Source organism: Microtus pennsylvanicus, chromosome 14 (assembly GCF_037038515.1).
Source record: "Microtus pennsylvanicus isolate mMicPen1 chromosome 14, mMicPen1.hap1, whole genome shotgun sequence".
NCBI classification, from domain to species: Eukaryota; Metazoa; Chordata; class Mammalia; order Rodentia; family Cricetidae; genus Microtus; species Microtus pennsylvanicus.
The window spans coordinates 18,139,721-18,166,612 of NC_134592.1; the positions used below are offsets into that span (position 1 = coordinate 18,139,721).

A 26,892-nucleotide genomic window follows, 5' to 3' on the forward strand; every position below is an offset into this window, starting at 1 on the left:
CCCATTGGGTTTTAGCTATGAGATCTTTTAAAAAGAACCTCAACTTGCCTTGGTTCCCCATGCACAGAGTGAGCAGCTGTAAAACTAAGTAATACATTGTTGGAGATAATTCATGCAAAGGACTCAGCTCTTGGCTAGCATAGGATAAGTGCTCAGTTGGCAGGGACTGTTGTCTTGGTGGTGTGGCTACTATTGCTATGACTCCCAACAGCCAAAGCCTGAGGAGTAAGACTCAGTCAGTCTGCTTCAGCTCTACCCCAAAGATACAAACCTGTTCTCAGACTGACTCTTTACTCAACAGCCAGCAATTGCCATGACTCCTCAGCTAAGGATGAAACTTCCTGACCATCAGGCATCCCTCTTCATGCTAAAATCTTGCCTAGCTGGACTTTGCACAGTCATGATGTGGATTTGATTCTCTTTTTTAAAAAAGTTGCGATTTTATGTGTATGGTTTTGCCTGTGTGTAACCTGTAATCTGTGAACCATGCGTGTAGAGTCGAGAAGAGGGCCTAAGGTCCCCTGGAACTAGAACTGCAGGCAGTTGTAACTGCTATGTGGATGCTGGGAAACAAATCCAGGTCCTCTGCAAGGACAGCCAGAGTCTTCACCACTGAGTTGCGTCTCAGCCTCGTGGATTTGATCCTTTTAAGGCGCTGCAGGTAGACAACACTGGAGCAGTAGCTTGCCCTCGTGGGTCCTGGGGAAGGTTCTAGCACTGTCTGTGGTGTCGGAAATAGCTTCGCTGCCCTCTCTCGCTACACCACCCCCTTTCCAGCAGCAGCGGAAGACTCACTGCTTCATCTTTTCTGAGCTGGTGGCAGAGCATTCTTTGTTGAAACTCACGCTCCTTGGCAGCCCTCCAGGGCACACGGCAATTCCTATTTATTTGATTTAGCTTTTGTTTGGTTTGGCTTGTATTTTGTCTGTTTTGCTTTGTGGAGTTCTTTCTCCCCAAATTTTTGTGTTTAAACCCCTTGGACTTCGTTTCCATTTATTTTACCAGCTTGCTTCACAGTATTGCTAAAAAGCTGTTTGCTTTAAGCTATAACAAAATAAGAAGTCTTGGATTAATTTGTCTCCCCCCACCCAAGTCTGATCTAGATGTAGCTTTGTGGATGATTAAAACAAAATAGCCTGTACTTTAGTTTGTCCTTACTTTTTAATATTATGCTTCTAGTTTTGTTGAGAGAGGTCTTTTGTTCTCCCTCCCTCCTTCCTTTCCTCCCTCCTTCCCTTCCTCCCTCCCTCCCCCCCTCCCTCCCTCCCTCCCTCCCCAAGAGGGTCTCGTGTATTAGTCTCATGTATATAGTCCTGGCTGTCGTAGAACTCCAAGAGCTCTGCCTGCCTGTGTCTCCTGAGATCTGGATTAAAGGAGAGTGCTGGCCCCCTGCTTTTCCCTGCCTTTTAATTGGTAGGCCATGCCAATTCTAAGCAGAGGTAGTCGGAATTCTCTGCAGCCTTTGTTTCCCCTGCTCTGTCAACATACTTACTTTGTCTTCGTATCCCAGATACTTCACAACTGGTCCCACAAGGTAAGAATGAGCCCAACTTGCATGTCTCCTGATAGTTTGAGATGTTTTGAGTAACTCCGGTACTTTACAGACACCTGTTATTTTGTGGCTACACAAGTCAGTGGCTGAAATGTAAACCTCTGGAGGCATTTCCAAATGCTCCTAAGAGCCTCATTGTCTGTGTGTTCTTCACTCAGTGATGTGGCCAGCATGTACTTGGTCTTCTGTGAGAGGTCTTTGCCACGAGCTTCTCTACCTCGGGCTTTTATTTTCCTTTGTTTTGGAAACAAGTGTTTTTTTTTTTTACATCTCTTTGGCTGTAGGCACTGGGACTATATGAAAGGAAACAGGGCAGATTACTGGCCTGCCCTCCGGAGACTTTCAGTTGAGGAGACAGAGGTGGTTAGTGTATGGGGTATGTAATCCTGAAAGGGGACTGAAAGCCACTGAGAAAAAAGGTGGAGAATGAAGACTGGTTGCAGAGGTGCCAACAAACCAGGGTTCTGTACCCCCACCCCGCAGTGCTTTCTTCTTTGACGAAACTTTTAGATGTATGGTTCCACCCACCACTGTCTCATCTCCAAGAATCTCCTGCAAGATCATCTAATAAATTATACGCCTTCCTTCAGGAGACATTCCTGCTCTAGAAAATAGCTGCTGCTGCTGCTGCTGCTGCTGCTGCTGCTGCTTCTTCTTCTTCTTCTTCTTCTTCTTCTTCTTCTTCTTCTTCTTCTTCTTCTTCTTCTTCTTCTTCTTCTTCTTCCTCTTCCTCCTCTTCCTCCTCCTCCTCCTCCTCCTCCTCTTCCTCCTCCTCTTCTTCTCCTCCTCTCAATAGAAGAATCTTGGAGAAATTCTACTCTTTTGGGGCTCAATGTTTTAATAGTCCAGTAGCCAAAGAGGGGAGTGCAAATGTCTTGTCATAATATACTCCTTCCTCGCAGGCAGGTCAATTTCAGGAGATGAAAGCAAGGCTGGCTTCAGAGGAAGTTCTGGTCAGTGTGAAACCGCAGGGTGGTGGAATTACCTGATTTGGAGGTGGGTGGACATGCGTTCTGAGCAGAGGTCAGCAAGATAGCATGTATAAATACCAGGATTTTGTATACACTTGTTTCTGCTTGTATCGATGGGATGAAAGATGAACGTAGAGCAAGCAGACTGGACAGGTAGGCAGGGCCAGACCGTGAAGGGCATTCTAAAAGTTGTCAAGACATTGACCTTATCTGAGGACACTAGGAAGCCATATGCAAGTCCTAAGTGGTGAGATAAGATGATCAGACTAGAGATGGCCACGGTGTGTGTGTGTGTGTGTGTGTGTGTGTGTGTGTGTGTGTGTGTGTGTGTGTGTAGAATGTTTTCAGACATGGTGACCACAGCTTGCTCGGGTGGATCTCAGGGAACCCCTTTCTGGATTCACTCTTTGTTTTTACTTGCGATGTTTGTCCACTTCTGGCATTTTTTTGATTAGATTGAGACCTGTTCTAAACTTTAGCTCCCCTTGCTTAGTTTCTTGTCTTGAAGATGAGAACTCTCCCTGGCCAAGCTATGGGCTTGCTTTAAAATGAAGATATTGCCGAGAGCACCCACTGGATCTTCATTTAACCATCCCTTGCCTTGCCTTCCAGCTTAGATCCATTAGGATTTTGGTGCCAGCCTGGATCTAGGCAGAGTTCAATAATTAATCTCTTTTGACTTTGACATTCAGTACAGTTAACACGGTTGGCTTCTCCTGCTTAGGCCTGAATCTGGTGGAATTTCCTAGTCCCCTTCTTTCTGCTACATTTGGAAATATTCCAGATACTTTACAGTCCATTTGTATTGCATGTCCACATAGAGCAAGCTTGAGAAGGTGAACTGAGTTCAACCAGTTTGTAGATTTTAGGCAAGTTAGGTAACCTCTCCATGCTTCAGTTTCCTCGTCTATAAAATGTAATACTGAGGGAGTCATTGGAAAAGTGTGAGTGAATTGCATCTATAAACACAATACCTAGTCTACAGTAGACATTCACTGAGCCTTGTTTCCATCAACGTGTCTAGACTGTATCCTAGAGCAGCTGCCAGAGGATGGAGAGGAAAGTCCAAAGACTGGCCATAGTCAAATGAGTGTTCATCTCCAGGCTGAATAATGGAGAGGTGCTGGTAATATCACGCTTTCCCCAGCTGGAGGACTTTTGCTGTAGAAGCTACTGAAAAATAATAATAATAAATACTGACATATATCAATTGCTTACTATAAACCAATTCCTGTTCAAAATACTTTATTTGTATCAATTCATTTTGTCCTTACAATAGAGGATGTGAGGTGGTACTGTGACTACTTCTGTTTTACATGTGGGGAAACTTAGGTATGGAGAGGCTGAGTAGCCTGGCTAAGATCTCATTTGCTGCTGGAGTGTCTTGGGCCCAACAGCAAGGGAAGGGCTTCACCACCTTCCCCAGGTGTAACCTTGAAAAGGGATTTTGAATCTCTTTTATCAATCAGCTCTATTACAGTCCACAGATTTAAGGGCCTTTTCCAGTTCAATTTCAATAGAATAAAGATCTTGACAGCATATAAATTTTCCTAGCAAAAACTAGAGCTATATAATCTATAGCCATATCCCTTTTCACAGACTAAGGTTATGAATCTATGCGCTGAATTGTACATTCTTTCTATAAAACTCCCCAATTTCTGACAATTTGGTCATAAAATCTTTTGATAAAAATATCAAAACCCTCCTATCACAGATAAAATATAACTATTGATGGCAAAAAAACTGTATCAGATTTGTCATGATCTGTTTAAACCTCATAAGGGGAAACATTTATGTCTTAAATAATTGAAGTCCACATTTCTCAGAATCCATCTACTGATAATCAACCTTTGTTAGCCCTTCAAACAAATCACAGAATCAACTGCCTTGAGTTTCCTGTAACTTTATTCTCCATGATGAGATATGTGCAGGGCTTTTGGTCAAGTCTCAAAAGCTAGGGCCCCATAAATTCAGGGAACTGACATAGGCAGGTCTGTCACCCCACCTACAACTTTCTGTCACTTCTGAAGGACTTCTAGCTTTAAACAGCTGAACCTTAGTTTGGTGTCTCTGCCCTTTGTTTACATTGTAAAGAATAGTATAATTGGCTGTAGTCATGCTTTGTGGATGTTGTGAGTTCGGTTTCAGACCAAATACTATCATAAAGCAAGTAGCAAGATGTTTGCTAGCACATGGGGAAGCTGGCCTCCTACTGTACCACTGTCATCTGTTGGGCGTGTGGTACCTTGTGTCTCTAAGAAGAACACATAGATCCTTAATTTAAACGTATTTGATTACTTGGTCTGAGTCTTCAACAAGCCCTGATTGTTTTGCTGTCATTGATGTCAATGGCTATCAACGGATCAGGGTAGTGGTACCTGGAAGTCGGATGGCTATAGCGATTCCTTACAATAAGAGAACTGTGATGCTTACTATGTGAACTGTCTCTTCCTTACATGGACAGTTTCTTTGTTTGGTAGTATTCTACCCATAGAAGAACTTCCCTCAGAGGTGAAGTCAGTCCTCTCAAACCTGGCTGCTGCTGATTGCCTAAGATTCTGTGATAGTCTGAACCGTGTGATGTTGACAGAGGTTTCTGTCCTGCCCAGTTCCCTCAGTCACTAAGTCCCAAAGAAATCATACAGAGGTCTACATTAATTATAAACTGATTGGCCTAGTATCTCAGGCTTCTTATTAACTCTTATAACTTACATTAGCCCATATTTCTTGTCTATGTTAGCCACGTGGCTCGGTACCTTTTTCACCAAGGCTGAAATCTTGCTTGCCCTGTGTCTGGCTTCCTCTCTGTCTGGGTGACAACTGCAGACTGAAACTTCCCTCTTCCCAGAATTCTCATTGCCCCGCCTCTACTTCCTGCCTGGCTACTGGCCATCAGCGTTTATTTAAAATACAAGTGACAGGGTGGGACTGTTGTTCCACAGTGCTGTGATGTCAGCTTAGCAGTATTCACAGCATCTATGACAGCAGATGCCATCTCCAGAAACCCCCTTTTTCTTAATTAAATTGTTTTCATTTATTTTACATACCAACCACAGTTTTCCTTTCTTCCTCTCCTCCCATTCTCACTCCTCCCTCACCTCTCTTCTTCTCCCTTTCCTATATACTCCTTCAAAGTTGTCTCCATGGGTGGCAGACCCCCCATGGGTATGAACAAGGCATGACACATCAAGTTGAGGCAGGATCAAGCTCCTCCCCCTGCATCAAGGTCGGCCAAGATAATCTAGCATGGGGAACAGGTTCCCAACGAGCCAGCTAAGCATGCTGGGACAGGTGATGATCTCACTACTAGGAACCTCGTGGTTAGACCAAGCTACACTGATGGAGGAAGGTTATTGGTTAAATAAAAAGAAACTGCTTGGCCCTCATTGGTTAGAAGATAGGTGGGAGGAGTAAACAGAACAGAACGCTGGGAGGAAGAGGAAGTGAGCTCAGACTCCACAGCTCTCCTCTCGGGAGCAGACGCCTCAGAGAGACGCCATGCTCCCAGCTCCCAGGCAGACACACGCGATGAAGCTCCGACCCAGGATGGACATAGGCTAGAATCTTCCCAGTAAGCGCACCTAGGGGCACTACACAGATGATTAGAAATGGGCTAAATTAATATGTGAGAATTAGCCTAGAAGAGGCTAGATAGAAATGGGCCAAGCAGTGATTAAATGAATACAGTTTGTGTGTTGTTATTTCGGGCATAAGCTAGCCAGGCAGCCGGGGTGCTGGGGATGCAGCCCCGCCGCCCTTATTACTACACTACACAGCTGTCACACACATGCAGAGGGCCTAGGTCAGTTCCATGCAGGCTCCCAGAGTCTATGAACTCCCATGAGCTCAGGTCAGCTGTCTCTGGAAACCACTTTTTTTGTTCACACATGAAACTCAAAGTTTTATCATAAGGTTGCAAAAGTTATTCATTCATATCTTTAGGCTCTGCCTCAAATTCTAGCTCCTTCTCTTTCCACCACAACTACAGTTCCTTCTTCTGCTGAAGTCTTGAACCCCTCAGCACCGTCCATGAGGCTTGAAAACCACTCCTTCCAAACTCCAGTATTGGTATTTGCCATCTTTCCAGGATTTACAGACATTTTCAATAACATCTAGGATGGCAAGTCTTTTCCAGAGGATTTTCAGTTTGAGTCGTATAAGTCCATCAGAGGAATCACCACCTGGGGCAGCTGTAATCTCTGTTTCTTAAATAATAAGACTTGAAAATTAAAGTTGTCCCTGACCCCAGGGTCTGCATAGTGGATGTTGTATTAGCACTTGTGACAACATTAATCTATTGTACCTCTCTATCCGAGTTCTGGGGTGATCAAGTACATTAGCAAAGGGCAGCAATATTTTGAAATCTTCTTTCCTAAGCAGTAGGTCTCAACAGTAAGCTATTGACTAAGCATGTTGTAAACAGGCGCTGCCACCCAGCCACCGCTACTCCACGTATGGAGCCCAGGCGGAGCAGAATTACTGTAGTTCTTTTTTTTTCTTCTCCCCGAGAAATGGTTTCTCTGTATAGTCCTGATTATCCTGCAACTTACTCTGTAGACCAGGCTACCCTTGAACTCACAGAGATCCATCTGCCTCTGCCTCCCAAGTGCTGGGATTAAAGGTGTGCACCATGACCGCCTGGCTGAATTACTGTAGTTCTGAAGGGCCTGGGACTTTGCAAACAGCAAATGAGCATCTACACTGGGAATCTGTTATTCAGCGCACTGCCTTCGTCGTGAGCTTTGCTGAGCGGACTGGATGCTTTGCTGCAGCGTCACATCAGCACCTGCTGTGACACCTGTGCTTTCATACAGAGATGGCCACTAAAAGACCCCTCCCTCAAACCTTTCTCCTGCCGCTGCCTCGCTTCTCTCGGCCTTCACAGAATCGAGGTGGTCAAGCATTGCTCTGGATTCGATATTGGCTTGAGGGAGTACTGAGGCAGGTTTGCTCCACTGTCCAGGCCTGCTTTCTCTGTATCAGCAGCAAAGCTGTCTTGCTTTCTTACCATCCGTGTCTTTACCGAAGTTGCACTTTTAATGCCTTTCAAGAGCCTCCCCTTTGTAGTCACAGCTTGGCTAACTAGCTCAAGAGGCTGCTGTCTTCTGGCCGGGGTTGGCTTTTGACATATCCTTCATCACTAACCTTAAGCATTTCTAGCTTTTGATTTAAAGTGAGGAGCAAGACCCATTTCCTATTTCTTAGATGCTATTGTAGGGTTATTAATCTGCCTCATTCCATTATTGCCATGTCTCAAGACATGAGGAGAAGGACAGAGATGGAGGAACAGCTTGTCAGTGGAGCAATCAGAACACACAAAATTAAGTCGCCATCCTTTATAAGTGCAATTTTAATAGCACTTCCAAAGATGAAAGGTCCTAAATCAACATAACAGGTATAAAAATAATAACAAAGTTTGAAATATTATGACAGTTACCAAACCATGACATTGAGTACTTGCTGTTGGGAAAATAGCACCAGTAGACTTGCTGCATTCAAGATTGCCACATTCAATTTGCAAAACACACAATATAGTAAACCACTGTCCATGCGAGAATGGGGGCGAGGGTTCAGATTCCCAGAACCCACTTGGATGTCTGGTAACCATGGAAGCCAGCCTGTAACTCTAGACTTGGAAGTTAATTCTAGAGCAAGCTAGCTAGCAAGACTGTCATATAGGCAAGCTTTGATTGATGAAGAAACCCTGTCACAATGAAGAGAGATGGGGGAATGATGGAGGATGATTACCAGCATCAACTTTAGCCTTTCACACGCATGCATACCCACACATCTGCCCACACATCTGCCCCCCCACACACGATAATGGAAACAAAAAATATAGTAAGTATGAAGCACATAAGTAAAGTGAAACTCAATAAAGCAAGAAATACAACAAAACCCTAATGATTTGTTTTCATCAATTTCAGCACCTTAAGAAGTCTTTATTAAGCACCTACTATGTACACTGTGAAAATTTGTTTTACTGCCCAGAATTATGAACAATTGCAGTGTTAAATTCTAAGACTTCCTTGAGGTTTACTTTTATTCAAACTTCCTTTTTTCTTCCTTCCTTCTTCCTTCCTTCTTTGTTCTTTTGTGTATGTGTGCTTTGAGACAGGGTTTCTCTTTGTAACAGCCCTAGCTTCCCTAGAACTCCCTCTGTAGACCAGGCTGCCCAAAACTCACAGAGATCTACGTGCCTCTGCCTCCTAAATGCTGGGGTTAAAGATGCGCCCCACCACCACCTAGATCAGCCTCTTTCTTTATAATATCCATTTATTGGCTACAGTTTTACCATAAAGTTTTGTGTTCTTTAGTCTTACTTTCTGATTTTCTACACAAGCAAAGTCCTCCCATCTCAAACATAATTCTTAACATGTTGCAAATTAAATCGTGCACAATAATTCTCTTTTAATTTTTCAATGTCCAGAAGTCCATGCGAGGTAATGCTTCTTAGGGAAAAAAGGAATCATAGCCATGAAATGTTCAATTCTAATACAGATGGGTCAGCTGACATGCTAGTTTTAATGAGTTGCAATAATGAATTTGTCATAAAATCTGAGCCTTCCCCAGGTTATAAATTTCCCAGACTCAAATACTGTAGAAAATTTATAAGGTCTGCCATTACAATAGACTATTTCCAATTATCTCAGTTGTATTGAGCTAAAAGTAAACCTGATAAAGGCATATCATGTAGTCACAAGGCAAAATGATGGAAAAAGAATTATTAGGCTATTTGTCAAATGATAAACCCAGTAAAGATGTTGGCAAAAGTTGCCTGCCGTTTTTTAAGGCTTTAATGAATGCCAGGCTTTGTCATTATTTCATTTAATTCTCATGATAGTCTAGTGGATTGTACACTATTTCTGTTTTATAAGAACACTGAGCTTATAATGGGATATTCAATCTAAAAAAGAAAGGGGGAAGTAAAGTTGAAGGCATGGAGGATTTGGAAGGTCGGTATCTTAGGGTTTCTATTGCTGTGAAGAGACACCATGACCACTGCAACTCTTATAAAGGAAAACATTTCATTGTGCCTGGCTTACAGTGCAGAGGTTTAGTCCATTATCAGGGAAAGAAGCATGGCTGTGCACAGGCAGACATGGTGCTGGAGAAGGAGCTGAGAGTTTTACATCTGGATCTGCAGGCAGCAGGAAGAGAGAATGAGCCTGTTGGGCCTGACTTGGTGAGCTTCTGAAACTTCAACGCCCACCCCCAGTGGCACACTTCCTCCAACAAGGCCACACCTACTCTAACAAGGCCACATGCCCTAATTCTTTCAAATAATGCCACTCTAGGTAAATCTATGGGAGCCATTTTCATTCAAACTCCCTGGCATTTATAGGCTTGTAGCCATATGACAATGCAAAAAGCATTCAGGCCAACTTCAAAGGTCTCCAGATTCTATCTCAATATCTGCACTGTTTAAAAGTTCAAAGTCTAAAATCTCTTCTGAGGTTCATGGCAATCTCTTAACTGTAATCCTCTATAAGATCAAAATTAAAAAGCAGATTATATACTTTCAACATCCAATGGTACAGAATATATATACATTACCAGTCCAAAAGGGAGAAAGGGGATCATAGTGAGCAAATACTGGACCAATGCAAGACCAAAAACCAGCTGAATAAACTCCAAACTCTGCATCTCCGTGTCTGATGCCAAAGTGCTCTTCAGATCTCCAACTCATTTCAGCTTTGTTGACTACAACACACTTCTTTCTCATTGGCTGGTTTCTTTCCCCGTAAGCAGCTTTCTTTGGTGGGTATCTGATTACTCTGGTATCTCCAACATCTTGGGGTCTCCAAGCAATCCAGGCTTCTCACAGCTTCACACAATGGCCTCTCTAGGCCTCCATGCAGGCACACCCCTGACACATACCTGGCCTCAGCGACTTTCCTTAGTCATGGGGTGCAGGGGAGACTCCATAAGCTTTTTCTTCTGTCCTTGACTCTGAAGCCAGAACTATGTGACTGAAGCTGCCACATTCTGCTGTTTTCTGGGACTGGAGCACGACCACTCATTCAACTACATTTTCAACAGCCTTTGTTTTTGATGGTTTCCTCCACTGCCTGAGCTTGGCTGTCCTGTAACTGGATCTGTAGACTAGGCTGGCCTTAAATTCAGAGATCTGCCTGCCTTTGCCTTCTGAGTGCTGGGATTAAAGGCCTGTGCCACCACACAAGACCTAAAACTTTCTCTAATTCCTTTTCACAAACTGGAAGCTTAGCTGGGTGGGGTCTTACCCTGAGGTCACCACTCCCTTTATTCCATTTAGCGTCAGGGTGTCCTTTAAACTTTTTATCTTCGTGAGCACTGGACTTGACTCCTTATACTTCCTGGTGCTCTTTTTCTTCTCAAACTTGTACATTTTGTATTTTTCCTTGCATATTTTGCTTTCTTCTGTTATAGCTCTGCATGAGTGGGGCCATGGATAACCACACAACACAATCAATACTCGACTGTCTGGAAATTTTCTCTGCCAAAAGCTGTTTGTCCATAACTCTTCAATTTAGTCTCAGGAAGAATTTTTTGGACAAGGGCAAAAGGCAGCCACATTCTTTGCCAAAAAACCCACAAGAATAGTCTGTAGGTCATGTGCTAATATTCTTCTCTTAAATTTCCTGAGCCAGGCCCACACAGTTAAAAACACCCTCAGCACCACTGTCTTCTGGGTTTCTACTAGTATGGCCCATTAAACCCCAGTTAAAGTATTCAACTTCTTTCCTAATCCAAAGTCTCAAAGTCCATATTTCTCCAAACAAAAGCACATCCAGGCCTATCACAGCAATACCAATACCTGTTACTAACTTCTGTCTTAGAATTTTCATTGCTGTGAAGAGATACCACGACTATGGCAACTCTTATAAAGGAAAACATTTAATTGGGGTTTTCCTATAGGTTTCAGAGGTTTACTTCTTTGTCATCATGGTGGGAAGCAGGAAAACATGTTATTGGCAAGTGAGCTGAGAGTTTTACAGTTTTACATCCAGATCCACAGCACCAGCAAGACAGAGACACTGGGCCTGGCTTGAGCTTCTGAAACCTCAAAGCCCACCCTCAGTGACACATTTCCTTCAACGGAGCTACACCTACTCTAACAAGGCCACATGTCTTAATCTTTTCAAATAATGCCACTCCCTATAAACCTACAGGGTAGGTGGGGGTGTGCATCTTCATTCAAGCCACCACAGTGGGTATGATCAAAATACTTGGTGTGCATGTATAAAATTGCCAAAGAATAAATATTATAAAGAAATAAATTAAGAAACAGAAATTGATTTTTTTTAAATGTGTAATTTGTGCTGGGCCTTTGGGCCTTCTTTTCTAAATAATATTTTAGCGCATAAACGTCTGGCTAAGCAAATTTGTCATGCTTACTTTAAAAAAAATAATAATACCAAAAGAAAAAAGTAAAACTGAACTCAGAGAAGTTAGTGTTCCTCAGTCACACACGTTTGGGCTGTCTTCCTCCTGTCAGTTTACACAAAGCATAAGCCATTTGCCTGGTATTTCTGTGTTACTCTTTGTGGATCCCATCTGTCTCTCAGTGGTAGACAGAGTTGGCTAGATCTCCCCCCACCATCTGTAGCATTGTCAGCTGCCTGGACCGTGTGTCGTCATGCCTCCGCATGCCTGTGTGAGGTGGGAATTTTAATGCTAGCTGTCTTCATCTCATAGCTTGAGCTACTTGGGTTAGGAAATGCCAGGGATCCACCAGTCATCCTTCTGAGACCTGTTTTCACAAGAAAGAACTGCATACCTCCACAGGCTGCAGCAGTAGCTTATTGCCCGTCAGTGACTCTTCCATCCTGGTCCAGATCCCACTTTGCAGTGACATCTCTCCTTCCGTGGAGAGGTAGAATGGAACCTCCACTCCCTGGAAGCTACTTGGACCAAGAACTATAACAAAAAGTAACATGTCATTAAATCCAGCAGTGTTTGGGGAAAGCCCCCACAGCCACCCCACTGAGGATCCCATCTGAAGTTAGGCTGTTTGCCCCATCTGCCCTTGAGTGTTAGCCCACTGTGTGCATGTAGTGGATATTCTTTGAGATGCTACTTTAACCAAGATTGTAATGCAGTTCAAATTTCTATACTTCCATAAAGTCATCTCGAAGGTCAAGAAGAAATTCTGACTTTGAGTGACACCGTACAAGAGCTGCACCCTGGAGCTCCCTGCACCATTTACAGGCAACCCAGCTGCTCAGAATGTCTCTTCCCTCCAGCGACTGTTACTGCTTAGAGAGACTTGGGGCAGAGCCTTGTGAGTCTTCTTTCAGGGGCTTCCTCAGATTTCATGTTTGGTCTATTGCCTGAGTTTTGTAAGCTTCATTTGCTGTTTGAGTCTTAAGCGACCTCCCTCCACAATTGTGAGGACCTGAGTTCAAATCCCTAAGACCTGCATAGAAGCTGAATGTGAAGCACAGTCATCTGTGGTCCAGTGCTCCTCCAGGGAGCTATGGGATGGAGACACAGCATCCCTCAGAGGCTCATGGCCCAGCCAGCTTGGCACAGATAGGGGGAAAACAACAGAGAGCCTGTCGCTAACAAGATGACACTCATGGACCAACACCCAATTTTGCCCTCTGATTTCTTCAAGTACTTGGTGATATACATGTGCCCAAATATTCCCTCTCTGACTCTGACTTTCTGTATCTCTCTCTCCAACACACACAAAATAAATAAATAAAAATAAAAACATACACAGAAAAAATAAATTATTTTTATTTAACAGTAAAAAAATTCTGATTATTTTTCATACCCTACTATCAGACAGTCTTATTCTCATCTCATAATTTCTTGGGCATAATCTAAAGCTAACATTGATTTTTTTTAAAATTTATTTTTTAAAACAATTTTTTTCTCATTTTAAGTACCAATTCCAGTTCCCACTCCTTCCCCTTCTCCTGCTTCCCTCTACCTTCCCCCAACTCTACCTACCCCATCTACTCCTCAGAGAGGATAAGGCTTCCCAAGGGGAGTCAACAAGGTCTATCACATTACCCTGAGGCAGGACCTAGGTCCTTCCCACTATGTTTAGACTGAGCAAGGTTTCCCTCCAAGGAGAATGGGTTCCAAACAGCCAGTTCAAGCACTAGGGATAAATCCTGGTCCCACTGCCGGTGGCTCCACAGACTGCCCTAGCCACACAACTGTCACTCACATTCAGAGGGCCTAACCTGGTCCTATGCAGGTTCACCTGCTGACAGACCTGAGTCTGTGAGCTCCCACTCGCTCAGGTCAGCTGTTTCAGTGGCTGTCCCCATCATGGTCTTGACTGGTTTGCTCATATTATTGCTCCTCCCTCTCTTTGACTGGACTTTGGGAGCTCAGCCCAGTGCTAGCTGTGGATCTCTGCTTCTGCTTCCATCAGCTGCTGCGTGATTGCAGATATTTCACAGTTTCGTTTTCAGAGCCTTGCACTCTTGTGTACTTGGTGTATGAGCACCCAGGCTTCCCTCCACCCTCCCCTGGCCACCACCTCCCTCCTACCATTATGTGGGAAAAAGCTCTGTGTTTGCTAAATGGCAAAACAGCCTTTACTTGACGGTGTACACTACAGTTCTGCACTGAGCCTTTATCCCAGGAACATTTTCTTTCATGGAAAATGATCATTTCTTCCAGGAGTATATAATTTTTTCAAGTACATGAAGTTTTAAAAATGAAACCACATATCACACAAAACGATCTTTGGTTTTATAAGAGTGGGATTTTTTTTATAGTCTGTGACTGATCATTATCTTAAAACCTATTAGTTATAACAGGTAAGCCTGAAGAATGAGGAGGTTTAAATTTAACCTAGACAAAATATCTCACTATAGTTAGGTTTTGAAACTGTGCCAGTAAATTTGTATTTGAATGAATCTTGAGCTCATGTTTGAAGGAAAAGCTTTCCACTTTAACTGAGTAAAGCCGTTATTCAAATTCCAGTAGACATGTGTAAGAGCCAGATTCCACATAACATAGTTGTGGCATTTTGGTGGTGGTGGGCGGGGCTTTTGATTCCTAATGGCTGGCCCATGTGCAGTGTTTTCTTCTTCCAGCTGAGGGAAGGAAACTCATTTTCTAAGAATTTCATTCAGCAATATGCTCACACTATGCTTCACTTATTGCTATCTCTCCTGCAACAGGAGTGCCAGGGATCTCTCAGATAGATGGTTGCTATCATTGCTAAAAAGTACAAGTTAACTTGGGTAGAAAAGAATGTAATAGCTTTAGTAATAGACTATAATTACAGTAATGCCTAGCGTAAAAACAGTGGAAGGAATTACTTTTAATTTTTAATGGGTCAGATCAGCATGATTAAAATATACAGACTAAATGGCAGCATTCACCTCAGGTGTTCTTGGCGACGTCTGGTCTCTCAGGTCTAATCTAAGTATTTAAAGTCATCTAGTCACAGGTGTTCTGCTTTGCTCCGTTTCTCTTTTAGAAATTTGAAGATGATTCAGCAGAAGAAGGGCATTTGTTTTAGTCTTAGAAGCCTTGAGACGAAGAGGTTTTAAGTCGCGCCAATGTAGACTCACAAATTCCCTCAGGAAATGGTTCCTGAGCACTGTGGTGTGCCGGGTGCCTTTCTGGGTGCCTTCTAGTGCTCTTTCTGAATATCTCTTAAAGCACTAAAAAGATGTCTCAGTTGACATCATACTTGCCAAAAGCATGAAGGCCTGAGGTCGGATCCACAGTACCCATGTAAACACTCAGGTATGGCGATCTATACCTGTAATCCCAGCCCTGGGGAGGATGATCGTTGGAGCTCGCTGGCCAGCCTGGTCTAACCAGATAAGTGAACTCCAGGTTCCGTGATATTCCCCAGCTCAGAACATTAGGCAGAGAGTGTTTGGAGAAGCAGCTGGTGTGGACCCCGGCCTCCACATGCATGTGCATACATAGTCAGCCACATCTACAAGTTTATACGCACAACACACGGATTGTGAGAGATGCACACACATCTGTGTAAGTTCAGTTCAACACATACCCTCTGGGTCCATACTAGCCATGAGAAGCCCATGAATTCCCCGGGCTGCTGTAGACAAAGGCAGCTATGGACTTGGGTTCTGGAACTCTAATTAGGGATAACAGGGGAATGAAAAGGACAGGGACACATCCTGGAGAGCTGGGATCAGGTTGGGGTCTGCTACCGCCAGCAAGCAGAAGTGTCAGTGTATTTATTGTGCACAGGGGAAGGGGTTATCTGGTTCCAGTAGGAGGTCTCTGTAAGTGAGCAGTCTCAGGTTGTAAACATCTGGGACCAGAAAGCTGCAGTTGCTAGTCTTTGCACACACTGATCTCTTATTCCCACTGGGGCTCCCAAAGAAAGCTTTACTGTACCTTTGAACCTCACCCAGGGGAAAGCTTTGCCACCCCCATGGGTGTTCTCAATGTGGTTGTGCCCATGTCAACAGCACACATTCACTCAGGGCTTCTCCTCTCTACAGGTAGCAGAAAATGTGATAGGTGTTTGTGTAAAGCAGATTTCCTTGATTCTATCTGGAATTTCAGTCACAGAGTACCTACCTCTTGTGCCAGCTAATTTATCCCTAGATTGTAAATCACAACACGATACTAAGGGCCAGATGCTTAATCCAGATGTCAGTGATTCATATTAGCATAATATTCATCTCTTTCTCTGAGTGTAGAACATGGAGAAATAGTTGAGTCCTGCGCATGCATCAGGTCAAAAATTGAATTATTTGATTATTCCTTTTGGGAGGAAAGAATAGGAGAAGTTTTTTTACATTAATAATTTAACAAAATGTATGAAAGTCTAAAAATACATATTCTTTTAAATGGACTGTTATGATTCTTGTGACTCAATGAGGTTGGATTTTTACACAAAGAATCAGGAAATAATAGACTGTTTCCTTTGGTATGTCTTCAAACCATACAAGTAGAGTCAAAATATAGTCACCTGAAGTTTCCCTGAATTTATCTTTCCTGTGACTTGTAAGTCATTGAGCCACGTTACCAAGAACAGACATTGAATCTTCCTATAGAGATAATTAACAGAGACTTTCATGCTGAAACAGAAACAACACAGTAGTTTAGATTTTATTATGGCAGATCTACGGTCAGGTGTCTAATCTTGCTGATAGTAATTCCACCACTTCTGGCTGTGCTGTTGTCTTTCTGATTCCCCGGCTCTTTGATTTGGTAGATTGTCCTCCTGTCTAGAATGAAATTGTATGAACTGGTCCCCACATTTAGTATCTCTTTCCAGGCGTGACCAATCCCAGCTTTCCAGACAGTTCTAGGAAAGAGCTGACAAAGCCTGACTCTGGCAGGGCAGGGTTCTTTGAGCAGCTCTCAGAGCCTTTCCACCGCGCTAACTATTTATCACACTGACCATGTGGCTTGCAAGTACACATGAACGATTTCAGTCACAGAAGAGCCCATATAGTCCTCTTGGGTTAGAAACATAACACCCATTTCTTCTGTGGCCGAGGCTCCCTGGGTAGCCCTGCCAGATTGCATTTCCATTCCTCTGTCTCAGAGCCGAGCCACACTTTGAACTTCTTACAGTCACCTGTGTGTGCCCTTATGTCCTTATGTTTTATGACAAAATGTATGCATCTTAAATAATTTGTGGTGTTGTGTCGCTTAGTTTTAACGTAGTAAGTGTACATTGATTTTTCTCTTATATTTTTAGGACTTGAATCTGCATCGACACATGCATCTTTCTCTTATTCCTTCTGATTAATAGTGTTTGTTATATTGGGAATCAAGAGGGCACAATAGCCAGCAGCTACTTTTACCATCATCCTCCATCAAATAAGAAATAGACTCCAAGTGCAGGCGAGTACCAGATGAAACCTCCACTTTGTTAGAGAGAGGGCTGGGTTTGTAAAAGTGCACCTCCAATTGAGATTCCCTCTGCAGTGGCTGGCTGTGTGTATCTGGGGCTCCCTACAGGAAGGCCTGCTCTGCTGGCCCTGTCTGTGCCTCTGCCTGCTCCAAGGCAATACTTCTAGGGAAAAGGAAGGGAGGCCAATTAAGCAAGTCCCTTGGAGGAGTGAGTAAAGAGGCGAAGAGGTAGGCAGAAATGTCTCCAGAAGACATCCTTCTACACAGGCATATAAAAACAAGGGAAGGAAAGTTTGCCCGCTGTACCATAATTTATATTTTTCCTTCTATCAGAGAACTTGTTTCTTGCTACAATACAAGCCTTGCTGCAGTAACTGTCCTGATAAGTTTCTCCTTGTCCTCACAGGATAGAGAATCTGTGGGTTGTATACTTGGGAGTGGAAGGCAGAGTCATAGCTTGTGCACATGGGTGTCTGTGCCAGTGCACATTCCCATCAACAATGCAGTTGGCACTCTCCTCCCATCCTCACCAGCACGTGTTACTGAATGTTCTTACCACTCTCATGTATGTGAAGGTACATTCCTATTGTAATATGTAATTTTGATTTCCCTTACTACAAGTAAAATTCATCATGTCTCCTAACTGTTATGCCTGGCCTCAAGTCACTATTATTGCCCAGGATGACCTTGGGGTCCTGATCCTCCTGCCTCCCACGTACTGAGATTATGAGATGGACTACCACAGCCAGCACAGGTATATTTTATATTGGTTTCTAGAGATTCTCAGTGGGTTCTGGGTGGTGTTTTCTTAATTTATGAGAGTCATAGCTTATCAGTTATTGGTGACCTGACTCACATTTTGAGGGAAGGAGAATACCTTTTGATATTTATCTAGGGTATGTATTTTTCTAAACATATTAGATAGAACCTGGGGAAAAGAGAGGAAGCACAAGACTATTTCACATGTTCAGACTCCAGGATAACCTGAAGTGTGTGTAGTGCCTCTTGAATGTACCAATGGTATCCACCTCAGGATTTTCTGCACATTGAAGCACTTACATTATCTTTGAACAATTACTGATCATTTCCCTTACATTAGCCCATTTGAGCAATGCTTCTGCAGGCTTGACATCAAGTTCCTATGCTTTTCCATTATAGGATTTAAGTCTTGGCACTTAAGTGATAATTTCTGTCTTAATATTGTTGCATGAAAAGACTGATTCAGAGAATACTTTCAACCAAAAAGCAAATCTGTCTACTTTTTGGGTACCATACAACATACCTTTTCCCAGTTAACCAATCCTGTGGCAGTATTGTGCTGTGACTTGTCGGGATATGGATTGACCAATACAGGTTCATGAAATGTTCTTCAGTGCGGGGTTGTTAAGGTGGTGGGACTGTTAAGACATGGGGCCTAATGAAAGCTGATCAAACTGTGGTGGCATCACTTTCATGAATGAATTGGTGCTGTTCTTTTAAATTGGATTGGGTCTCACAGATGTAAATTCATTCTTGAAGGAGCAGGTTGTTTTAAAGCAAGGCCATCTGACAGGCTGGTTCTTCTGTAGCTATTTCCCTTCCTGATTTGTCACGATATAACGCAGCAGACATCCCTCACTAGGATGTCAGTGCTGTTTGAACCCCATGCGCACTTGAATCACCAACCAGATAACCCTCTTAATAAGTTCCCTAGCCAACATATTTTGTTACAGCAACTCTAAGTGAAGTAGGGCATGCTGTATGGACACTTCAGTCCCTCCTCAGAGCTTGTAGCATTATCATCTCTAAGTCCATGTCAGTTCAGAACTGCCTAAGCTGGTGCTTGTAGGAGGAGACTGTACCACAATTGTACTGCTTCTTAAGGCTTTCTTTCAGGTTCATAGACCTCCACCAATAAAAAGACCCTTAAAGAACTATATATACCTCTTATTTTATATGTGTGAGATTAAATGGTCCATTGGAGATCACATGCATTCTAGTTTGCTTGTGACAAAGACTATGACCAAAAATACTTGGGAAGAAAGGACTTATTTGCTTTACGCATCCTGACTACAGTCCATGAACCAAAAAACACCACCACCACCACCACCACACACACAGAGAGGGGTGGGGGGAATGATACTGGCTGATCTGCTCTCCATGGCTTGCTCAGTTTGTTTTCTTATAACACCCATGACCAGAGTAGATGATGCTTTCACATCAACCATTAATCAAGAAAATGTCCCCATACATACCCACAGGCAATCTGATGGAGGAAATTCTTCAGTTGAGAACCCTTTTCCCAGATGTGTCTAGGTTTGTGTCAAATTGGCAGAAACTAACCACAAGACTAGGACTAGGATTAGGACTAGGACACAATGTTGCTCAGCCTCAGCAATACAATGTGTTTTTCACTGTAATAGATTGCAGAAGCTAGCTTAATTCTGTCTCCTTGGAGTTGGGGTAAATTACTGCACTTAGGTTATTTTTTACTGGAAGCATTGAGTGCATTTAGCTTTTGGTTTATGGAATGATTTTGTTCTTAGTACTAACGCAACTGTTTATGATACTTTCCTAAATTAGCATTATGGAAATAATGTATACTGCTTTCCTTCTTTACATTCGACTGTATTTACATGCTAGTCTTTCCAACAGGTTGTATAAATAAGTTAAATGTTATGATAAATTATTCCAAAGTGGCACACTAACAGTTTGCATAAATTAAAACTATGGTGCAACACTTTGAATCAGATTGCAACTAAATGTAAATTTGTAAATGTGTGTGGTTAATTTTTAAATATAATGTTCCACGCATGGCTGTTTGTATTTAAGTTAGTGAAGTTAACAATAAAATTAGCATCTTTAACCCAGGAACTAAAATAAGAAGACCATTAACTCACATACACCCACACACTCCTCCATCCACTCTCCTACCTCCCTGCATAGGAACCGCTCCCCTGAACTGAATATTTGCTATCCTGTGAGGGCAACCTTGTCTACATGATTGTAATATATACCTGTATATGTTCCTAGTGGTTAACCTTCCTGGTTTTAAAACTTGATAAAAAAGAAATCAAATGTATGTAGTCTTGTCAGAAGCCTTTTTTCTAGTTGATGTTCCCAGTATTTATATTTGTTTTATATATAATTTAACCATTTTATATGTATATAGCACCTCAACATATAAATGTATCCCCATTTGTCTTATCTTGTGTTGATCGGTGTTTAGTATTTTCTTCCAATTTGGTTTGCTTTGTGCAAGAACCAATGATACTATATGAATATATCATCTTGGTACATGCCTGCAAACATCACTCTTAGATGTATACTTAGGAGTAAAATTGTTGTATTATAAGTTATGTAAATGCTTACTTAGGTAATGCCAGAGTGTTACAACGGCAAATGCCATTTTTAGTTATTGACATACAGTGGGTACAGCAACCAGTAGCTCTAAAGATTCCGCCGACCCACATTCTCTCTAACTGTTACTGTCATCAGAACTCCCTGTTAATGTCCGGCCTCAGGTGGATTTGGTGTGCTTTCCCTGAGCAATGGCATTCCCTATCGAGTCTCCTCATACTTGCCCATCTCTTCTGGGAAGGAACCTAGCCGTAGCTCTTACTCATTGGCTTTCTGTGGATATGAACGTGTTACTTACATACATCTGTGCTGCTGATTGCTTTAACTTAACAGATACCTTCTCCTAGTTCCTGCCTTATTTTTCACTTTCTTCAGATATCCTTTGAGACATAAGCAAAAGTATGGCTGAGGCTGAATGTAGGAATCCATCCCATGGTTGGAGTGATTTGTCTTGGTAGAGGTCAGGGAGATGTTACCTTTATCTTTAATAAAATTTAAAATTTTACACTTAACTCTTCTAGGATTATTTTTTGATTATGGGATGATGCGTAGGAATCTGACTTTATGTTTTCTCATATGAATGACCAATATTTTTAGTTGTTTTTTTTTTTTTTTTTTTTTTGAGAAAGCAGGCAGTCTGTCTTTTGTCTGCTATCCGGTCATTTTGCCTCTGTTCCGTGTTTTCTATTCTGTTCCATTTGTCATTAGTGTCACTGTCCCAGTAGAATTTTCTTGTCAACATGGCAAGTCTCCATCCTTAGTTTTCTTCTTAATCAGTTGGCTGGTTGCCTCCTTCCAGCTCTTTGCATTTCCACATAAACACTAGATAGCTTGTTAAGAACTCAAAGGACAAGGGAGTCCCTTCAGTCCTAGCACTGGGCAGGGACAGAACCTGAAATTTCATTCACTTTGATTACTGTTGCATCTCTACTCACTGTTTAGAGAATTGACATCTTAGCGATGCTGTCTTCCTCTCTCACCCGTTGCCATGGTATTCATTTAAGCTGGTGTTGTAAATCCCTCTGAGATGCTCCTAGAGTGGGCCCCGCCCTCCCCCAAGCTCTGTCACCTTTGCAGGCCCTGTGGCGTCTCCATCATTTTCTCTATCCTCCAGGCCACACTCTCCTCTTTTACACCCAGTCATTGCAGCAAGCTAGTTGGGAGGATCCCTTATTATTACACACCACATAGGGGAAACTGAGGTACGGAAAGGCTAATTGACACGCTGAAAGTCAAACAATTAGCAAGCAGCAGAGGCAGGATTTTAACCCAAGGAACCTAGGGATTGAGTACCTCCATATTCAAGACAGGATCCTCAGCCCCCACCCCTGCACATCTTTTTTTTTAAATTCATTTGTTTATTTATTAAAGATTTCTGCCTCCCATTTCCCTCCCCCTCCCCCAACCAAGTCCCCCTCCCTCGTCAGCTCAAAGAGCAATCAGGGTTCCCTGCCCTGTGGGAAGTCCAAGGACCACCCACCTCCAAAAAAGCCTGGGATAAAACCGGACTCGCTGAACATAGCGGACAATGAGGACTACTGAGAACCCAAGAACAATGGCAATGGGTTTTTGATCCTACTGCACGTACTGGCTTTGTGGGAGCCTAGGCAGTTTGGATGCTCACCTGCACATCTTTTGTTGGTTTTAATTCCTACATGTTATATCTTAGTTGTTGTAAAATGGTAGCATTTAGAAATTAATGCTTTTAAAATTACTTGTAATTTTACATAAAAGTAAAATTGATTTTGTATATTGATTTCTTATCTAACAGCCTTGCTATTTTATCTGTAGATAGCTAAAATTATTTCTGCAAAGATAATGTCAGTATAAATAGTAACCATTTTCTTTTTTAAAAATATTATTTTATTTTTTGTATGTGGAATTTTGTCTGTGTGGATGTCTGTGCACCACATGCCATTAGTGCCCTTGGAGGCCAGAGGAAGGAGTCATATCCTGGAACTGGAGTTACAGAGTATTGCAAGCTGCCATGTGGGTTCCAGAATGGAACCTGGATCCTCTGGAAGAGCAGCTAGTGCTCTTTACTGCCGAGCCACCTCTCCAGCTCCAGTAGTAACTTTTTGTTCTTCATTCCCATTCCTATGTTTTAGATTTCTTTTTCTTGACTTATTGCACAGTCCAGACCAGTGTGGTTCTTAACCTGTGGGAGTCACATAACAGATATCCTGCATATAGGATATTTACATTATGATTAGTAATGATAGCAAAATTGCATTTATTGCATAGCAACCACAATGTGAGGAACTGTATTAAAGGGTTGCAACATTAAGAAGGTTGAGAATCACTGGTCCAAACCTAACAGTGAGAGTAGTGTCTTGTTTTAAAATGTGGGGAAAGATTTAAACATCTTGTCACGTAATTTTATCATAGCTAGGTATATCAAAGAAATTGTTCTCTGCGGCCAGAAGATATCATGTCTTTACTTAGGGGTAAAGACAATTTCTACCAAGTCTGACTTGAGTTCAATCCCCAGGACCCATTTGGGAGAAGAGAACCAATCTGACCTCCACACACATGTGGTGCCACAAGCACACATGTACAATGAGTTTGAAATGCTATGAAGAATTTAATGTTTTCTAAAACAGCAGTATATTGTGCATTTTAAAAGCAAACCATTTCTGGTTTTATGTGCTTACAATTCAAAAATTATATAATTTTCAAGGTAATATTTTAAATTAAAATAAAAGTTTCATAAAATAAAGGAAGTTCACTTTATATTATTTTATATATAATATATATATAAAGTTATAGAATTTTCATGGTAACATTTTAAATTAAAATAAAGTTTCATAAAATAAAGGGAATTCACTTTATGTGAGGCCATTATAGTCCTTTTTACAGAAACAGACAAGAACAATGAAAGAACAAAGAAGAAAGAAAAGTATCGCTCCATCTTCTTGACTGAAATGACATGCACATGCGTGCACATGTACACAACATCCACACAAGTAGCCTAAGCACACAGTAACAGAATAAATATTACCAAATATGAAAAGTTAATAGTGTGACCAACTAGGTTCCTACAAAACATAAAAGGTGAGTTTATATTAAAGAATTGATGTTAATAATTGAGATTAAAGAAAAGATATTTCAACAGCTATAGAAAAGCATATGATAAAATTTAATGCCTTCTCTTGCTAGACTAGCTGAAACCTTTTTTTAATTTTTGGATCATTTTAATAAAATAAATGACAATACAGATTTCTTTATTTTTATGTGTATCTGTCTGTGTGTGTGTGTGTGTGTGTGTGTGTGTGTGTGTGTGTGTGTGGCCTCGGCTGAATTTAAACTTGGTGTCCTCTGCCCCTGCATTCCAAGCACTGAGACTATAGGTCTGCTGCACCATCAGACTGTGCAGTGTTTTAAGAATTAAAAGTACAATGGTTTTTACTAAAGTCACATTTTATGGTTTCTTCATCCTTAAGGCATTTGAAGATATTTGTTTTTATTTATTTATTTTTTTGCTATTTGTTTTTAAACATGGAAATTCTACTTGAAGTCTACTTTGGTCTGTTTTTTCTGACTTTTGCTCATGGCGACCTGTCTCCCTGTAGACTTTATTCTACAGTTACCACTCCCTAGCCTTGAGCAGTCACTTATGGAGACTCCCAAGGTCCCAGGGTAAAGGATTTCCCCCTCAGGGTGACCATTTTTCACACGACCAGCAGGAACACTGTCAGAAAGGTACCTTGCTGAAGCAGGCGCACAGATCCAGTGTTGGTCCTCTTAGGTCTGCTTAGATCCTGAGGACCTGTCTCACAAGGTCACACAACACTTGCCTCTTCTGAGGGAAACCATCTTGGTTTATGGTTTTCCTGTTTTTCTTAGCAACAGGAAAACTTTCATGTAACCCTTTAGGGTTCAGTTTAATGTGGGAAATACTGTCCTACAAAATAGGCCATCTAGACAAGCCCTGGATCTGAGCTATTGGCCAGATGAAAGCTCAGACACATGCTATAGGCCAGTGCACACATGCCACAGGCCAGGGCTTCCAGTACAGAAGTGGGCTAGCATCAACGTGCTAACCCCTTTGCACTCTGTCTGCTCTGAGAATTTGGCCTGGTCATGCCCACTGTCTTTTTGACTTCTAGGGGTTTAGGGGTTTTGAATTGGCTTTGATTGAGTGAAAGAATTTATCTGAATATCCAAAACTAGAAAGTCACACAATTATTAATTTTTCATTCACACTTTTTTCCTTCCAAAAATTCTAATTTTCAAATATTGATTTATTTTGGTAGACTAGTATTTTCCAATTTTTAATATGTCTAATAGTCACTTAATATTTAAGAGATGTAGAAAATATATAAAATCAATAAAGTTGAGTAATTCTGACTTTTACTTGAGTTGTACTTTTTATTGCTATTTGAAGTATCTGAAGAAAAACAAATAGTTTTAGCCACTTAGTATGCTTATGCTGCATATTATTTAGAAGATATAAGCTAAATATTAATCTTTATAAAATAAAAGCAGAATCCCAGGAAATAATGATATAATTTAGTGAATGTGTTATTGAACTACAGCTTCATTGCTTTTTCTTATAAACAACATGTGCCATCATGAAATGTTTGTGTCATCAAGTTATTATACATAAGAACCTCCTTGTGTAACTTAGGTAACACTTTACATAACTACAGTTGTATCCAATGCAAAGTAGCCGATTGTCTGTCCAAGTGGATTGATGGGTTCCCCAAACCACCACTGCTTGATGATTTATTGGGAGGACTCCCAGGACCCAGCACATGATTGTCCTCATGATTTACTGCAGTCCAAGGATACCACCCATGGTCAGCAGAGGGAAGGGCTCATGGGGTAGAGGCCGTTTAGTTACTTAGCATCAAGTTATGACAACACACTGGGATGTTGCTAAGAGCAGCCCACTGGAGACTCAGTGCCCAGGGTTTGTATTATGGGCCACCCTGAAGGAATTGTAAATATAGCATGCACCACCATTCTAGCCTCCCAGAAGGAAAACAAGTTCAGCACAGACAGGAAAGAGCCTGGTGACCCACTCTTGTGAGTGAGTGGTGGAAAACCTCCCGAAAAGCCAAATTCTCAGATGCCTTCAAAGTCTTGTGAGCAGGGTGCTAGAAGGGCCTAGAGATGCTCTTGTACACATGGATGAGGGCTAAACTTTTGTTAACTGAAGATAGATTTTCTTCATACAATATAGTCTGAGTATGATTCCCATCCCCATCTCCTCCCAGATTTTCTCCCTTCCCCATCCACCCAAATCCTTTCTTTTTTTCTTTCATAGAAAACAAATTGGTATCTAAAATATAATAGTAATAATAATAATAAAAAATAAAAACTAGAAAGAGGGTTAAAGTTTTCAATGCATGTACGACATGCTCAAGCTCTTTACTAGTCTTCAAGACAGCGAGTTCACACATGAAATCAGCCCCAGAGACACTAGAAAACTCAGCCAAGGTTTGACAACTAACAAAAAGTAAAACAGGATTAAAACTCAGTCTGCCTTCAGAATCCATTATTTTATCAAATGCTTTATTGGTTTTGTAAAGAATTATTTTCATGTTGTCTTACCTCGTGGATAATATGCTTTATACATTTGTACAAAAAAATGATTAGAGAAAATTGACTTCCTTCAGCCTCTTTTAATCTTCGGTGTTGTTTCATGGCTATTAATTTTCAGATTTGGAAAATCATCCACATTATCCTATGCAAACCCTGCCTGATCTCAGAGGCTTTCCTCAGCCTTGGTGTTTCTAGGTTAGAGTCAGCATTGTTTTCCTGCAGAACAGTTGTCTGCTCTGCACTTCCTTTTGGTTTTTCTCTGAAATGTAGCCATTATAGCTGCACCTAGAAGGTCTCCTGGCACCATGGTTTATCACAAGGAGATAAGATCTGCTATCTCTATATATGTAGGCTACTGAAATAAAAAAGTGTCGTAAACTTGGATAAGGCTGTAGCTCGGTTGATAGAATGCCTGCTCTGCATGCATAAAGCCCTGAGTTTGAGCCTCAGCACCATGTAAGGTGGGCACGGTGACTCATTGCCATACTCCCACCACTAGGGAGATGGAAACAGAAAGATCAGGAGTTCAAGGTCATCCTTGGCCACACAGTGAATATGAGACCAGGTCTCAAAAATAACCTCCCCGCCAACATTTGCCATAAAGTGAGTGGTATAGCAACAACAGAGGTTGCTATCTCACCCTTGGAAGGCTGTAGATCAGAGCAAAAGTCT

General features: G+C 41.8%; 1 protein-coding gene across 2 annotated transcripts in view; it reads left to right on the forward strand.

Moving 5' to 3' along the window:
* Efcab11 (EF-hand calcium binding domain 11) overlaps positions 1-26,892 on the forward strand; it is a 163,673-nt gene that overhangs the window by 45,001 nt on the left and 91,780 nt on the right. Inside the window, exon 6 of one of the 2 annotated variants that reach the window (XM_075947608.1) lies at positions 17,177-17,282. The exons of the other annotated variant lie outside the window; for it this stretch is intronic. Within the exon in view, the coding sequence (XP_075803723.1) occupies positions 17,177-17,183 (7 nt within the window). The 3' untranslated portion in view covers positions 17,184-17,282. Of the gene's footprint in view, positions 1-17,176; positions 17,283-26,892 lie in introns of those variants that run through there. 2 annotated transcript variants of the gene reach the window in all.